Genomic DNA, 17404 nt, shown 5'->3' with positions numbered 1-17404 from the left:
GAATAGACCTGGGCCGTTTCCAGACGGCCCCCCGCCTCGCGAAACGTCGCGCGTCGTTGCGCAGAAAACGCGAAATATCGCGTTTTCTCACGCGAGTTTTGCACGACGTCGCGCAAAACTCGCGCGAGAAAACGCAATATTTCGCGTTTTCTGCGCAACGACGCACGACGACGCGCGACGTTTCGCGAGGCGGGGGGCCGTCTGGAAACGGCCCTGCTTTGTATCACTCCCAGAGTTGCTGGTGAACAGCTTTATTCATCTCAAGATGTCTTTAATGACAAACAAAAGTGGGGCAGAAGAGGAAAAAGACCCACGAAGAAACCTTAGAAAATGAAGCTACACTTATCTGTAATAGTTGTTCATCAAGTAGTCTTCTGTGCCAATACACATTGGGAATGCACATGCACAGTCCACCTGCAGAAAAGATTTCCAGAGCTTTCTACTAGACTAGGTGACCGCCTCCTCCCTTTGGTACTTTCCCATCAAAAACATCACATGACTAGGAGGAGGGGCAGTACTCCCTCAGTTCTCTCCATGCTGCTGCCAGAGAATCCCCAGAAACTTAAGTTCCAGAGAGTTCACCGCAGGGGGGAGAGGAATGTGTGCCTGCACAGAAGACCACTCAATGAACAAGAGTTACATATAAATGCAACCTTATTTTCATTGTGGAGGCTTCTGTGCAGTTCCACATTGGGACACTAGCAAGCTCACTTAGTTAAGGAAGTAGATGTGAAGCTCTCAAAGTACGAGACCATAGAGGACCAACCTTCCCAACAGATGCTTAGTGTCTCCTTGACATTCAGACAGAGGTGCCTATAAAGGATCATTGAGCTTTCTACAGCAATATCTGGGGGAAAGTGGCAAGAAAAACAGCATTCCAGTGGAGAGAACCATGCTAGGAAAAGGGCATTGAACAATCATGCATTCAAAATAGCGTGATAGCCTCTGCCAAACCACAAGGATGGATTGTGTGAGGATGTTACCAAGTCCTTTGTGAAGTCTGAAAGATTATCAGAAACTAGTATTGAGTCCCTAGTCAACAAAAAGAACTCAAGAAAACTCACAATCAAAGAATGTATGGAGTGCATAGATGTTAGGAGCCAGAAACAATACTGTAAAGATAGCACCGTGAGACATAAGGACTGAGAAACAGCCCCAGTAGGGAAATCCTGGCCAGGGCATCATTCACATTAATGTCGTGAAACTTTACAAATGAAGGTGTGTGACAGCACCTGGTTGTCACCACTTTAGTGGTATGTTGTGACTGTACAGCTTGAATTTCCATTGATTTTATGTGTGGAATAGTCCTGATATGATGAGGGGGAAAGAAAAGGTGGGGAAGCTGAGACGGGAGACATCTGATGTAAAATGTTGTCCTATTACCCCCATACTCTGGCCTCTACCTTCTTTCTGTTTAATCCCCAACCACCACAATATCAATAAAAAGGGTGGTCATAAGCTTTAATTAATTGGATGGTAGCATGCTGCTTTGTGTTCCCTAAATGGGTCTAATAATGTGGTGCTTGATAGTGAGGTGATCAGAATCCGCTTTCCCACAGCCATTTTGACTTTACAGACAGTACACAGATGGAACAGAACAACCAAAGATTTATTTCCAGAAAATATGTTGTAGAAACAATAAAGATTAGTGTGGAATTAATAGTAGGAACAAATGTACAACTGGCTCACACTCCACTCGCCAAAGGTTATGCTTTTTCTCGGCTGGAAGTTAACTGGTTAAACCTGAGCCTAAGTTAACAACGAAGACACTAAGGGGAGAAATTAAGGCTTTCCCTCCATACAGGGCTCCTCAGCATGTAAGTACCAATACCAGAAAAGTTAGATTTTGGATGAGCTCTTCCCAGGGTGCTTTACTCTCTTAAAATAAAGTTCCTGTCCTACCCTAACCCAAAAATCCTAACTAAAAAGCCCAAAATAAAAAGCCTGTCTAAGCTTACACTGTTATTTATTTATTTATTTATTTATTTCATATTTGTATTCCGCCCTCCCCACGAGCAGGCTCAGGGCGGATAACAACATTAAAAACATTTAAAACCTTCCATATTAAAACATTAAAAACATCATACAAAAATATCATACAAAAATAGCAGCACTTTTTTCCTGATGGCAGCAATACAATTAATAACAAATAATACAACAGTACAACTGAATATAGCAGCAGCTTAAAAACAGCTTAAAAAACAGTGGTGGGCTACTTTCACAGGGAGGAGGGTAGATGTTGTATCCTCCAGCCAGCGGAGGCCCAACCTCAGCCATAAGCCTGGCGGAACAACTCTGTCTTACAGGCCCAACGGAAAGATAGTAGATGCTGCCGGGCCCTGGTCTCGGCAGACGGAGCGTTCCACCAGGTAGGACCCAGGACTGAAAAAGCTCTGGTTCTAGTCAAGGCCAGGCAAGCCTCCTTGGAGCCAGGGACTGATAACAATTGCTTTCCTCCCGATCGGAGGGTCCTCTTGGGAATATATGGGGAGAGGCGGTCCCTCAGGTCCCTTATCCACAACCACCAACATCTCTGACAAAGGGAAAATGTATTAATGCTCCTTTTTAAGCTGAGGCAGCTCCCCCTCCCATCCAGGGGTTCTGATTGGCTGGCGTGGCCAGTGTCTGGGGCTTGCTTGAGGGTGGAATCCCCAGGATTGGTTCAGAGTCCTGGAGAATAGGCAGAAATTTGGGGATGATTGCCACACTGGGACATAAGTTAAAACCCACAATGTCCCCATTCCCAGTTTGAAGTGCTGTAACCCGATTAAAAATGAAGTATCAAGGAGGTGCAAAAAGTTGATGAGTTATATCCCAGCTTGGAATGAACTTGGAAATCCAATAAGAAAGAGGAAAATTTAGAGTGTTTGAGTCCCAAAAGGTGGCAAAAACATAAACAAAAGAGGCTCTTTTCCACTTGGAGGGTAAAAGCACAGGAGCTCCAAACCAGAATAAAGAAAGCAGAAAAGCAGGCCTACTGTGGCACAAAAAAGGTGAAGAATATGCATCATAAATGAACCTTGTGCAGCTTTAATAGCAATCTGTGTGGCAAAACAGCCAGGGGAGAAAAACATAAAAAACAGACTACCTTGCTAGTAAATTAAAAGGGCATTGCCCCAATGACAGCAAAAAGAGAAAAAAAAGGGCAGGGCATGGACTGACCAACTGAGTGGCAAAGCCAAATAGGCTGATCCTCTGATCAGAGTATCTAGGAGTTGGCACCCATTAGTGGAGGAAAACATAATTGCAATGCAATCCATAACAATGTGGAGCATTTGCACTAAAACAAAAGACAAAGTAAAGTATATCTAGAGCTTTAGGTGAAAGTCGTAGTATAACAAACTCATTTTTTAGAAGACCAAGAGCCACTTGAACACACACCTTCACAGCAGGGTCCCCACACTGCAGGGATGGGCCCCTGAGATGGCACTAACTTCCAGAAGAAGATCATCAAAAAAGAGCCATGGGAAGAATACAGTGCTGACAGCACAGGCATAGTGGACATATATTCAGTCTAGGAAAGAAAGAAAACAAATCTGGGTATCCCTTGAAATGTGAAACTTAAACCAAATACCAAGTTCTGCCAAGATATCACACACAGGCATGTGAAAATGCAGAAACTACAATTGCAAAAGCAAAAATCGCAACAATCTTAGTAAAAAGTGGACCAAGAAAGACTGTAAAAGCAAAGAAAAATTATTTCTCAACTAGTACAACCAAAAAGGGAGTTGCCCAGTAAATGATCAATCACCAACCATCAACAGAGCAAGGAAAAAACAATATTGCAGTCTGATGTGAGATACCCTAGTTGTCCTGCACTTTATAAACAGCCAAGCAAAACTATAAAGACTACAACTCACAAAATTAGATGACAAAAACAGGCTTTTCATCTGTCCTCCTTAACAAGTAAAGGAGCACTCTGAATAACACTCTTTTTTTCTGTCTCAGAAAAATAATCGTTCAATTAATGGGAAGATAGGCGACCTCCCCGGAGAGAAGAGATGGGAAAGATCTTGGGTCTTAATCTTCAAAGCAACACAGATGTGAAAAAGGACTGTAGGAAACTCTGAGTGGCAGACCACTGAATTTTTACTCTCTTTTGTAGAGTCAATCACCATACAGACAAATGAATTTAATAGATTTTTCATAACTCTGCTACCAGAGACTCTTTCAGAAGCAGATGCTAGAAAGAACCTGGTCTCTTGCACATGGAAAACACATGCACTACTCTGAGTCACCAAGTTATGTGAAGAAAGGAAAGAAGAGGTGGCTCTTAAGGATTCGACAGCAAGTCTTTTCCTCCTTAGAGTGTTGTCCATCTAGACTGGAAAATTCAGTCTCTCTGCAAAGTCACAGTAACAGCGACTTCCTTTTTAAAAAAAAAAAAAAACACTAAATCGTAGCAGGGACTAGGGCAGTATGAAACACTGGCCTGGATTAAAGGACCAGATATTAAATACACTATAGTTACAGGCTGTGAAATCCAAAGATATCTGAAGGAGTAAGCTGAACTCACAAAGGCTCATATTAAAATGCATGTTAGTCTTTAGATTATCTTTGTGCTTTTGTCTTATACACAGAGACGATCCGTCAATTTATAACACTTTGGCCTTTTATGCCTCAGAATAGGGTTAAAACATGTTTAATGCTCCCTTCAAAGGGGATGATAAAAGGATCATAACTGAAATAAAAGCAATTGCAGCAAGGAATGCAGCTTCCCATTCAAGCTAACAGTTTACAGAATTCACACTCCACAGTGACTGAAATCAGAAACAACAACGATGACCACTGGAATCAAGTATATATTTGCTAAAGGACTGTAGCAGGAGACCCCCCTGACAGCAGCCAATTCAATGAAAGTTTGTAAGTCAAGGACTACTTGCCCTGGAGCGTACATTCTGAGTAGAAACATAAGATGCCCTTTTAAAACATGGGTATGGAGTTCATCTAAACCCCACCTTTCAACCCCAACAAAGACTCACAACATTTTACACCTTTTGATTCCATCCACACAGCAACCCTGCAAAGTAAGTCAGGACAAAAGAATGAACTGGGCCCAAAGTCACAGGCAAGCCTTTGAAGCAGAAGAGCATTTAAACCTGGATCTCCCAGATCCTATCCCAGTGCTCTAACCACTATATAAAAATGGCTCTTGCCACAAATTTTATAGTATAGGAATTCAGGGTGAATCCAATTTAAATAAGAACTCACTCCCAGAAATATTAGTTCTAATGCTGAGGAGTCTGTTCCATGTTCTATGTTTGTTTCAAGACACTAGAAATCTAGAGCAGTTCAGGCCAAGTTTTACTCATGTCTGTGTAAACTGGTTTAAGGACTGCTACGGAAAACCTGGGTTAGGCCTTCTGTTCTTTTTGTTTGTTTGTTTGTTTCTGCTGAATAAAGTTACTCTGTGTTGACTAAAAGAGACCAACATTTCCCGAATGACTGCAGAATCTTATAGTGATGAGGCTGAGAACCCTGTGGAGAGCTGACACTGTTCTCTGGTAGGAAAAAGAGAGCATGAGCATGCAATGAAACCAACAGCAAAATCTGCTTCAGAAGGTTTGGGCTTAGAGGTGAAGGTTTATCACATCTATCAAAAATGGAAGAAGCAGAGGAGCCCCAATTGTTACATCAATGGTTCCGAAGGTTACCATTGGAACTGAGGCTGCTCTGTCACTGTGTTGACTCACTAACAAGAGGACCTGGAGCTGAGATCAACAGAGAATTGGTTCTGACTTTGGAGCCGAGCGACTAATGCCTTTCGCAAACAGTCAGTTTGAACTGCAAGGCTGCATTAACAAGCCTCCAGGGATCTCACCTCAAAAACTAGGTCAACCTGGAAGGAGGAGTATACCTCTATTCAGGCTGGCATGCAGGAAAAACCTTTGGGGAAGAGAGCCTCTCAACTCAGAAGGCTCCGTCAGGCCACACTTCCCGATTTCTGCACTTGGAACCAAGAGGGCCAAGGAGAGGGAAGACACTTTTAATCAGGCTGGTGCTCAGCTTCAGCCTTTGCAAAACAGCTGTTCTAAGGAGGCTCTGTCAGGTGATGCCCACAAACCTCTCCCTTCAGAATGTTGGGGCTTATGTCTTCAACCACACTCGCACACAACCAAAGCCTTTGTAAAAAAGCCATTTGTGAATTAGAGGCTCTATCAGACCATCCTTTCAGGGTAAGTGGTGGCAGAAAGAGCAAGCAGCTCTATTATGTGATTCCTGCAGGCAGATAAGGCACAGAGAACTGGCATTTATAAGGCCATTTTAAAGCCGCAGGTGGTCCAATCCTGAAGAGGTCCCTTTTGAGCCATAATAACGAAGCATAAAATCAGAAACTTGACTTCTTTAAATATAGTTTCTTCCTCACTAGAACAATCATTGATGACAAAAAACTTTAAGAGAAACAAGTCTCCTCACCCTCAAGAATGAGGTGAGGGAAAAACAGAACAGCAATGGAGAAGAGGTGCTGTAGCCCAGTGGTTCGGCCGTGAATCAGCACTCTACTGGCTCAAACCCTACTACTGCCATAAGTTCAGTAGGTGGCCTTGTGTAAGTCACTCCTCTCAGCCCCAGCTCCCCAGCTGTATTGTGGGGATAATAACAACACTAACTTGTTCACCGCTCTGGGTGGGGAGCTAATCTGTCTAGAAGAGCGGTATAGAAGCGCAGTTGTTGATATTGTTGTTATCCTCATGGTGGCAAAAAGAGAACCGAGGGAGCAGCACCCCTCCTCCTGGTCATGTGATGGTTTTGGCAAGGAAAGTTTCAAAGGGAGAATGGGTGCTTCTAGGCTGCTAAAAAGCTCTGGAAATTTTCTCCACTGCTGGCCTACAAATGTGCAGTCCCAATGACGGACTGTACACAAACCACAACGATGAACTGTTATTCCAAGAGCACCTTACAGCCTGTAAGCATGCTGAAATAAAATCCCATTATTAAAAAGACCAAATAAGTGCCACCTGGGACAAAGCAAGATGCCCAGGACAACTATTTGCCTAGACTCAAGCAGCATCAGCAGAGCCTCCAACATTCTCTGACCCACAGAGGCTACCTCATGTTTTTTCACAAAAAGAAAGCCAATCACAAAAAGTAAGAAAGTCAATCACAAATTGATCTTGGACTTCATACAAAGCATAGCTGTAAACACAGATTAGGGAGGAATTTACAGTAGGAGATGTTGTTTTCCCAGTTCTGCAGTCTGTGTCATATAATGCCAGAGGCTCAGCAGCAATAAGCATGCCGGTATAGTAAGCTGTGCCTCTAGATGTTCAAGAGCCGACACACTTAATTTTCTTCCATCAAGAAATTTCTGCAACTTGAGTGGAGAGGAAGGGAGATCAGATCCTACCTACTACCTTATATCCCTAAGCAACTGACCACACAGATTAGCCTTAAGCTTCACGAGCCCACAAATCTTTTAAGGATTCCGGCTGGCACTAAGAGTTTTTCATGAGCTGCTTGCTACTTCCAATGACAGGGGAAGTTAACAGTCTACTACCACTTTACTAAATTATTTTCTGGGGAAAAAAGAGGCCAGGTTTGATTTGCTTGAGAACATATGCAAGTTTCTAATTACTACTAAGTGGTTTTGCAATCTCGTTTTGTACTGCAACGATCACTGACCCGCCAACTTTTTAAAAAAAGTTATCTTTCTGATTCTATTCACATTGCCACACTTCAATTTTTTGACAGATAAAGCTCATCCTGTGGCCTGTTTACTAAAATACTCATTTAGGTAATTCACGGGGTTTTGTTTAGCGTAAATGTACACAGACTGGATAGAAAGAACACATAATTGTTTATACAACTTCTGCAATTCCCTGTTCATACTAGAGAGATGAGTCTTAAATTAAATGCTAGCCTAACAGCACCTGAAACAGGGACAAATTTAGCAGCAAGTCCTTTTCCATGCAGGACTGAACAGAACCAACAGCAGTAATATAATATTCATGAGGTTTACAATTCCTTTGCTTCTTTGAGATGAGACTGCATTAATATCCACAACCAGTGGAAAGAAGGAATGCAAAGCATGAGAGGGGCAGTGTAGGCACCAAAACCAAAACATGCCGTTGAAGGGAAAATTTCAGCATTCACTCCTGGCAATAGCTCAGTCCAACGCTTTGTAGCGTCACCGGAAACAACTAGCGCTGTTGCAATTGTTTCCTGATAGCTGGTTTGTTCTGTTACTGCTTTTTTTTTTGTCTTGACATTACGAAAGAATCCCTTTAGTCATACAAACGCATATTAATGAATGAAAAACAGCAAGGCATTTGTTTTCACAGACTGCTTATTAAATGCTTATTAAATGTATATGTCCCCTTCAATCCCTATCAGCTGAATGATCTGAAATGTAAACTTTCCCTGAGGAGATGGGGGAGGAAACTTTGCAGCACACAAGCCTCAGCCTAAACAACTGAGCAGCAGCATCTGCTAAAACTCTTAGCTAACAATTCCAATGAATCTGAAAGCAGTAATTTACAGCTATCTTGTACTTTGAACTGAAGCCGATACACTTGACAGCTTGCCTAAACTTGTTCCTTTCTCCATGTTAGGGGGGCGGGGGGGAGAGAAGAATGTAAAAAAAAATCTTTCCTATGGAGAGAAGTGGAGAAAATAATATACAAGCAGGAACTGCCAGGATTTTGCAAAATACCTCCTTCACTAAGGTTACTATCCCATGCACTGGCATGTTTGTTATCATCTTAATCAATCCTAACAACAACAAAGGACTCTGACTAGGACGATGTGCAGGTGGGGGACTGAGAGGCTGAGGTGTGAAACAGAAAGTCCTTGGTTCGAATCTCACTCCTGCCATCAGTTCATCAGGAAGCCATAGGCAAACCAAATACCATAATATTAAAGGAAGGGTGGGAGAATATACAGGGTGATGTGGTTTGCCTGAAACCAAATTAGTAGGTTGATGTGAGAGACAGAACCCGCTAAGCCCTCAGCCCATGGCACTACCAGTCACATTTGGCCACAAACATTCTATCAGTAAGTGACAAAAGACCTAAGTTCCAAGCACAAAGTTAAAGAGCCTGCAACTTATCACTCTGGCTATAAACTCACTTTAATTGGATTCAGATGATTTAAAAGTCACAGCTAGATACAGAGCAAGCCTGGGGCATCTCGCTCCACTATGGACATGATAAATGACACTTCGAAAGCAACTCACATGATCCTGCCTTATACTTTGTCCATCAAGGTCAGTATTGTCTACTCAGACAGGCAGTGGTTCTCCAGGATGCCAGGTCTTTCACATCTCCTACTACCTGATACTAACTGGAGATGCTGGAGATTGAACTAGGGACCTTCTGTATGCCAAGCCGATGATCTACTGCTGAGCCACAGCCCCTCTTCTTATCTGGGCCCATATTTTAATGCAGGGTAGTCATGGAGATGCCAGTGCATGCCCCTTCCCTTCTCCTGGAACTCTCATTGCTCCTGTTATTTCTCACAGGGAAGTAGTGGGAGCTCACCATTTAGAGTGGCTGAGGCAAGTGCCAAATTGATTAAAAGCACTCTGTCAAAACAGTAGCTGAGCCCACTCATTTACAGCTTAGAGAGAAAGAATTAGCATGTCTCAGACATAATAATAGTGATAAATGTGCATGTTCTCAGGCAAAATGCAAGAATCTGCTATTCAGCTGATTAAGTAAAAGAGCACTTTCTGTTTGAAGTGGAAGGGAAGCCTTTTATAGTATAGCCTCTGTTTAAGCTCAGCATTTATGGCTGCACAGAGACATTACAATAGGAAAATAACCCAAGAGATGCCTTGTTTTTAACAGATCTGACTGAAAAGGGGAAAATAAGATGTAAGCGCAACAGAAGGACAGTTATTGTTTTTGATCTTTGTCATTAACTGGATAATGTATAACATTTCTGAACAGCTAAACGTGCAGGAACAAAGTTATGGTTAGGACAAGACTGTTCCCCTGTTCTAGAATAGAGTCTGTACCCATATCACCTAAAGAGTTCACATTACTTTTCCAAAGCCATTTAAAGGTGAGAAAGTCTTTCCCAAATAGTTCGTGCTCACTCCCTCCACCACACACACCCCATTTATACTACAATAACCCTCTACCATGCTGTGTCATCTTAGATAAGAGTTTTAACTCAGTTATTAAAAGTAGGGGGTGTTTGGGAATGTTTGCCAAATGTAGCAGATGGTGGATTTTGTCTTCCTAAACTCAACTTTCCATTATCCTGCTTTTTCATAATCCACACACACATAAACAGCAACATAAAGGAATTTCACTAAAAGTGGATCAATAGAGAACATACTTACTTACGTAGTTACTGTATTGTATTGCTTTCTGTAAACCACGGGCTTGACTTTTGTCAGAGATGGTGGTGGTGATTTCTCAGTTTATGATAAAGAAGATTCTTAATGACACACTCTAGTTAGAAAACACACAAAGAAAAGCCAGCACTTTTCATTCAGTAAGATGTTGTAAACTGCATGCCATCCTCACACACCCATTCATGTCTGGTGTGAAGGCAAAGACGGCTGGGGCAGAAATATTACAGAAACATTAGGGCTGAGAGGGTGTGATTCAAAACAAAGAACCACCCTTGAGATTTATGCAAAGTGTTACAAGATCCTTAAGAACAAGTACAGGTCTTGACTTCTAAAAAAAGTTTCGACTGAATATCAGTCACACAAATGTCAAGTATTTAGATCAATGTGTGGAGAAGGGGCACTACAGGATCATTATTAGTCATTGTATACTGCTTTTTAATGTCCTGTTGCTTTCACAATAACTTCCTCTATGGAAACGTGTGTGCAGTGCCACCTCCTCTCTGCCTTCAAATCCCTCCTTAAAACTCACTTTTTCCATGCAGCCTTTGGCTTTTCACCTCAATCCTCATTCCCAACTGTATCCAAGCTTTTAAGACCTCAGAAATCATGGCAGTGAGAGACTGGTTGCCTATTTTGTTAAATTGTGGATGATAGCCACATGACTGCCTGGATTAAACCAGTAACAGCAAGGCTGGCATGGGGGGAGTTATCCCATTTCCTGGACACCACTTTCTGCTTTAAATTGGTAGAGGGGAGGAGAATTTAGAGCTGCACATATAATAAGTTTTCCCCCAAAGGAAAAACAGAAACTTTAATCTGGAGGTTTGAATCCACCATCCTGCTGCCAGAGCCTCAGTTGGAATCAGATCTTCCCACTGCTGCTCTTAATTTTTGAAACATTGGAGAATCTGATATCAGAGGATATCCCATCGTCATTTCTACTTCGGCCCTTAAATCATGTCAGTGTATTCATCCACATTCCTTCCTTTCTGCTCCTGTCTCTCCCTTCCTTCCCTCTATTGTTCCCACCTTGTCTGTTTTAGATAGTGAGGCTATTTTTATTTCAGAGATGTGAATACTGCGGTTGCAATACCACCTCAAGCCAATCTATACATGCAGAAGAATGGGTGGCTGAATCTGAAGAAAGAAAGCTGACCTACTACAACCTGCAAGTAGAGTTGCCACTTTGAAAAATCCCCATTAAAAAAAAACCCCTCACTACAGTACAAAAATACCCTAGCAGAGAAACATTCTGCCTCAGCCCACTGTCTGCTGTGCTAGTTTTTAACTCACAGACTTTTTTCAGGGGTGAGGGGCTATTAGATATTAGAGCATTCAAAACGTTGATCCTCCATCTTCAGTCTGCACAGCCCATTCTTCTGCCTCAGGACCCTACTATTCATTCTGCTGCATGTGTAGACCTCAGTTCAAGTAGGTAGGACTTCAACCTAGATCTTCTACATACATTTGACCATCACTCTTGTCAATGGGTCATACTGGAACATTAACTGGAAAACATTGACAGCAGACAATCGCCACTTGATCACTATAAAGAACTTCCACCACCCCAGGAAAACATGGCCTTCAGCTAAGTCTGGGATATAATCACTAGCCTGGTCTCCTGGACATGTGCAGGCCAGCAGACTAGACAAAATCTTATGGGCTAGTATTTGTAAGTGTTGCAGCTGTTAATACAATACAGAACTGAGCACAACAATAATTGCTACCTTGCCTCTTCAAGGTGATATACCTAGGACTCTTCCCCCCCCACCCCACCCCCCGCACAGCCACCTTAAGTTAGGATGAAAGGTCTGCCAGTCTGCTGCATGACTGAACGGGGATTTAAATGCAGGCTTTCCAGGGTTCGAGTCTAATACGAATATCTCTTTTAACTTCTTTAACAGCAGCCATGGAGGGGATGAACTGTATGGGAAGTGATGGTCCCTTGTCATTTTTCCCTAATGTAAATTATTCCTGAAGTTACTATTTCCTCCAGATAAGGAAAGCACCTGGAACTTACACCTTCACCTGATAATGGCAAATAGCTGCTTTGGATGATTTATATTAGCTGCACAATGAAATTATACTATCCCCCTACCCCGCTCTTTGTCACTAGTAAAAGAAGTAGAAAGAAACAGGAGATTCATTTAAGGATCTCCAGCATCTCATCTGGCTGGGTCCTCCTTAACCTTATTCATAATTTGAATCAGAAGCACATTCACACAATACTTTTGAGTCTCTCACTTGCTTTATATATGAATGTTGCTAAAGTGGGTTACAATGTGCAAGAGTACAAATTTACACCGGGTGTATATTCTAGTTAATGTAGATTTTACATCCACATTATACAAACTACAAAAAACACTTTTAATGCCATGTATGAAAAGCTCTAGAAACTACATTGGATACACTGGGGATTTTTTAAGCAAGTCTCTTCTGCTGCCTCTGTTGCATTAACAATAATCACACACACAGCTTGAGAAGAAGGATTCCAAGGTGGTTCTAGAGTACGAAATTGAAACTTATCCTTTAAAAATTCATAGTAAAACCACCCTATTAAGACATCAACAACAAAGTCAAATCACTTTAAGCTTCATTTTAATTGTCCACGATGAGAAACACGAGAACTTGCAACATGCATATTATTATTATTATTATTATTATTATTATTATTATTATTATGCTGAAATGATAATGTAAGAATCTCCATTTTCCTTATCTACAGCATTACCAAAAAGGCTTTATTATTGCTATTAAAAGCCCATTCCCTTTAGTAAACTGATTACCAGTCCTTAGAGAAGGCACATTATTCAGGCCCCTCCCCACCGTAAAACACTAGCAGACATGTTCGTTTTACTGTCAAGAAGAAAACTGTTGCTGGACAATTTCGCCTCGCTGCTCAGACGACCTCTTTGGGAGACGAGGCCCCAGCCAGTAGCCAAATCATGGTGAAACTAACCGTTTCTCTAAATTCCAGGAACTGCATCTCACCAACAGATCTGGAGACGAGGTTTTAGAGAAGCGGGTTTAACATTAAGAGGGGGAGGGGGGAGAGGCACCACGCCGCTCAGAAGTAACCGCCTGTGAACGAGTGTGATGTGTACATGTTCAGATCACGACTGCATGCCAGTCCCTAACGAAGCACACTCTGGTCTGGACTGATGTCTCCAGCGATCCCCACAAGAAGAATCTGCCCAAGCAAGGCAGCCCCCCCCCCCTCCGCTTCGCCCCAACGATCTGGAAAACATTCAGATTCCATAGATTCCGGCGCCCCTCCACGCCACTTTGATCATCGATCAAATACACACACACACACACACGTTACATGCCCTCGCAAGGGATCAAGAAACAAGAATCAAAGCCCAGCCTCAGGATTAGTCTTCTCTTGTCCCTTGGGGGTTTCTTTCTACCCATCCCCCTAGTCTCCCATTGGGGAACTCCTAATTCGTTCAAATGCTGAATCTGCTGGGGAGGGAGAAGAAAAGGGAAATCCACGGAGGAATGACATCATCAGCGCCCCCCTCCCTTTAAAAAAGGACACAAGAGAACTTTACACCGTTGAGTAAGCGGAGAACTTCTACACAGACCATAAAGCAGCGGCTCCGTTCTAAATGTCTTTTATTGTGCAGGGTTAAACCAGACACAATTCTGACGAGGACCAACCACCCCAGACAAGGAAACGTCACACCCACGATCCACGTTTTGTGGCTCTACGCCGGTACTGATCGATATAGGAGGATCGAAGAAGGCCACTTTTACGTACGCCCTACCGCCACGATCCGTATCGTATTTACTTGGCAGACTGTCCATTTACTCCAGGGGGAATTTACATTCCATGTAAAAGAAATAAAAACTTATGACATGACGAAACTCTTTTTTTTAAGGCAAATAACGAGTAAATAAAACTAGGAAAGAATTTAGACTCAAAGCCCCCGCCTCCCCTTCCTTCTCCGAACTTACCTTCAGAGCAAATTTCTCTGAAGTTCTCTTGTTAAAGATTTCCAAAACTTTCCCATTAATCCCCAGCCCTAGCACTTGCGTGGTGACCTTGTAGTCATCCGTGATGGCATTTTTCTTGATCTGAAGGCCGGACTTGATATGAAACTGGGGAAACTGTTGTTGTTGGGCCAACTGTGGCTGTTGGGGTGGTGGCTGGACCGGCGGCGGGGGAGGCGGCGGCGGATTGGGGAAAAGTACCTGGGGGTTCTGGTTCTGGGAGTTAGATAGCATCGTACCGTCCGAAGTCGGGGCCAGCCAACAGCAGTTCCTTCCCTAGCCGCCTCGCCCTTTCTCCTTCTGTTCTTCTCTTTCTTTCCCCAGCAGTAGGAAGTTTGCTCACGAGAGCCGGATCAAGCCTCGATTCCTTCCCGCTTGTCTGCTAGGAAAAGACACCGTTTATTTTCCTATAATTTCTCCCAGGGTCCTAAAAGAAACTCCGAACTTGGAAAGCCGCCGATCGGCCCGCCGGATCTCACCGGAATAGGCGGCCGCCCCTTCGGAGAAACGCCCCCCGCCCCAACCCCAGCTTGGCCCCAGCGCCCAGCTCGCTGCCTCTTCGGAACGCCGAGACAGGAAAAAGAATCGCTACAATGTATCAATCTTGTTCCTCTCCCCGGGTCGGCTTCCCTGCGCTGATGTCACAGCCTCGCGTTGACTGGCTGTGCCCGGCGCGTAGGAGGAGACTGAGGCGGAGCCGGGCCAGGGACGGGCGGAGGAAACGGTGGAAGGTTCGGAGGAAGGGCGGCGGAGCGAGGCTGGAGGATAGCGCGCGGCGTCTTGGGTTGGTTCATGGAAGCTTTACTCTTCTTTGCTGGTGGACTATGCTGGGGGGAACATCCACTTGGCAAGCAGCTTCCCCCCCCCCCTTCTGTTAAACGTCCAGGCAAAAGAAGAGTCCTGTGCCACTCTGAAGCTTACTTCCAAAATTTTAATGATTGGTTGGTCCAAATAAATTTACGGGGCAATACGAAACAGAGTAACACCCTTCTAAACCCACTGACTTCAACGTGCTAAGGAGTGCTTCATTAGTGTCCCATCTGAATGAGATGGTGGCCAACCTGAGCCAAATAATTTTGCACAGGTTGACTGCAGTGAGCAGAAACACTTAAGCTCCTGGATGATAATAAACAATAGCATTTAACATTTATATAGTAATGTATTTGGGTTTGTTTTTTATCAAGTAAGGAAAAAAATAGGAAAGCATAACTCTGTGATGCACACAAGAGGAACATCACCAAGATAAACATTATAGGGAATATAGCACGTTTCTCTACTGCTGCAATCATGTGTGTAGAATTCCACATCCATTAAACTAAGTGGGATAATCCCAAATAAACACACAAAAGATCACACTGTACATCTATATTAGCAATAGTGTCCATATTGAGCCTATCTGTTTTAAATGTTATCCAGGTAGGTAGGCAGATTTGGAGATGCTACAGCAATATGGGCATGGACAAGGCACCCATTCATCTGGGCTAGAGATTTTTACCTTGGACCATTCATCTCTTTTTTTATATTCAGGATCACTTTACTGTGCAAAGAAAACAGTGAATTCTCAAGCAAAACTGGAGACTTGTCAAAAAAAATTAGAGGACTATAGATATAACAAACATATAAAAAACAACTGAAAATGTATTTACTGCACTCAGAGTTGTTTAAAATCTTGAAAATCAAGGATTTTTGCATATAGCTATTGGTAGATTCCCAATTAAAAGTACAAATCTAGGTGGATAGTTGTTCTAACTGGCCTCTCAGGAGAAAACAAGCAGTGGCTCCTTGCCCAGTGGTTCATTAAGAATGTCACAGCTTCTAACATTCAATCAAATGATTAGATACTTCTTTAGTTTGTCTTAATAACGGATCCTAAACAAAGGCAAATGGGTCTGGTACCTCACAGAAGCCCTGTAATTTTTTGGCCCAACATAGCAGCTTTTGCAGATATCAAATTGATCTGTAATGTAATTGCTTGTGTAGATATTAGTCACAAAGGAGTCAACCCTATGGGAGCCACATCAAACACATAAAAACAAAGGGATTAATGTTTCCAGATATGCATTAGCCCCAGAGATTACAGTTGTCAACTCTGGCTTGGGAATTTCGTGGCGATTGGAGGGCAGTTCCTGGGGAGGCTGGAGTTTGAGGGCGGGAGGGAATTCAGCAGGGGTGCATGTGGTCATTTTATGACTTCTTTTTTGCTCAGAGTTCTATCCTGTAAAGCTACTGTTTTCTCCCACAGAACTGATCTCTGTAGTCTGGAGATCAGTTTTAATTCTGGGAGAACTGCAGGCCACACCTTGAAATTGGAACTTTACCAGTGATGAAGAAGTCACTAAGATCAAAAGGGGAGTATGGCAGGTCAATAGATGGGAATATCACATTTTCAAAAACTGAAATGCATGTGAATACAAGCACCAGAACACTGTCAAAAGACTCTTTTTAAAATAATATGAAATCCTTTGACCAAAATAAATAAAATAGAGCATCTTTTCAAAGCAAGTAACATAAAACCAGTTCTTAATATCTATTTACCAGCATCATAAATCATCCCATAAAAAGACTTGTACAATCGTCCTTGCACGGGGGGGAAATCAGTGCAATAGTGCTGATGCAGCCTTTGATACAGTAGATCATGCCAACATGTTGAGGCATGTGGAGGCAGAAGTAGATATCAGGGGATGGTATAAATCATTCCTCATGGAATGATTGGTGTAAATCATTAGACTAGAATGGACTGATATAAATCATTCCTCATGGATCAGACTCAAAGGATTGCCGTTGGAGACCAGCTATCCTCAGTGTGATCTTGTGAGGTCCCACAGGTTGCAATCTTATCCCCCAGTGTTATTCAACCTCTGTGTAAAGGCTTTAGGAGAAACCATTTGTAGCTTTAGAACTGGATGTCATCAGTAAGCAGATGACACTCAGCTCTATATTTCTCTATCCAAATCCCCTGGGGATGTGAGTCAGGTCTCAAGCCACTGCTTAACTGCTGTGGACAAATAGCTGAAAGTGAACAATTCAAACTAAGCCCAGACAAGACGGAAGTGATGCTGGTTGGGAAGGCAAATATGTTGAAGGGCATTGATTGTACTTCCCATT

General features: G+C 42.8%; 1 protein-coding gene across 1 annotated transcript in view; it reads right to left on the bottom strand.

The window, feature by feature from the left end:
* MAPKAPK2 (MAPK activated protein kinase 2) overlaps positions 1-14862 on the bottom strand; it is a 108611-nt gene extending 93749 nt beyond the window's left edge. The window contains exon 1 of the mRNA XM_054981404.1: positions 14264-14862. Within this exon, the coding sequence (XP_054837379.1) occupies positions 14264-14533 (270 nt within the window). The 5' untranslated portion in view covers positions 14534-14862. The remainder of the gene's footprint in view (positions 1-14263) is intronic.
* Positions 14863-17404: the final 2542 nt, after the last annotated feature.

This window comes from Eublepharis macularius, chromosome 5 (genome assembly GCF_028583425.1).
Source record: "Eublepharis macularius isolate TG4126 chromosome 5, MPM_Emac_v1.0, whole genome shotgun sequence".
Classification (NCBI taxonomy): Eukaryota; Metazoa; Chordata; class Lepidosauria; order Squamata; family Eublepharidae; genus Eublepharis; species Eublepharis macularius.
This window is presented reverse-complemented; position numbering and strand designations above follow the sequence as displayed.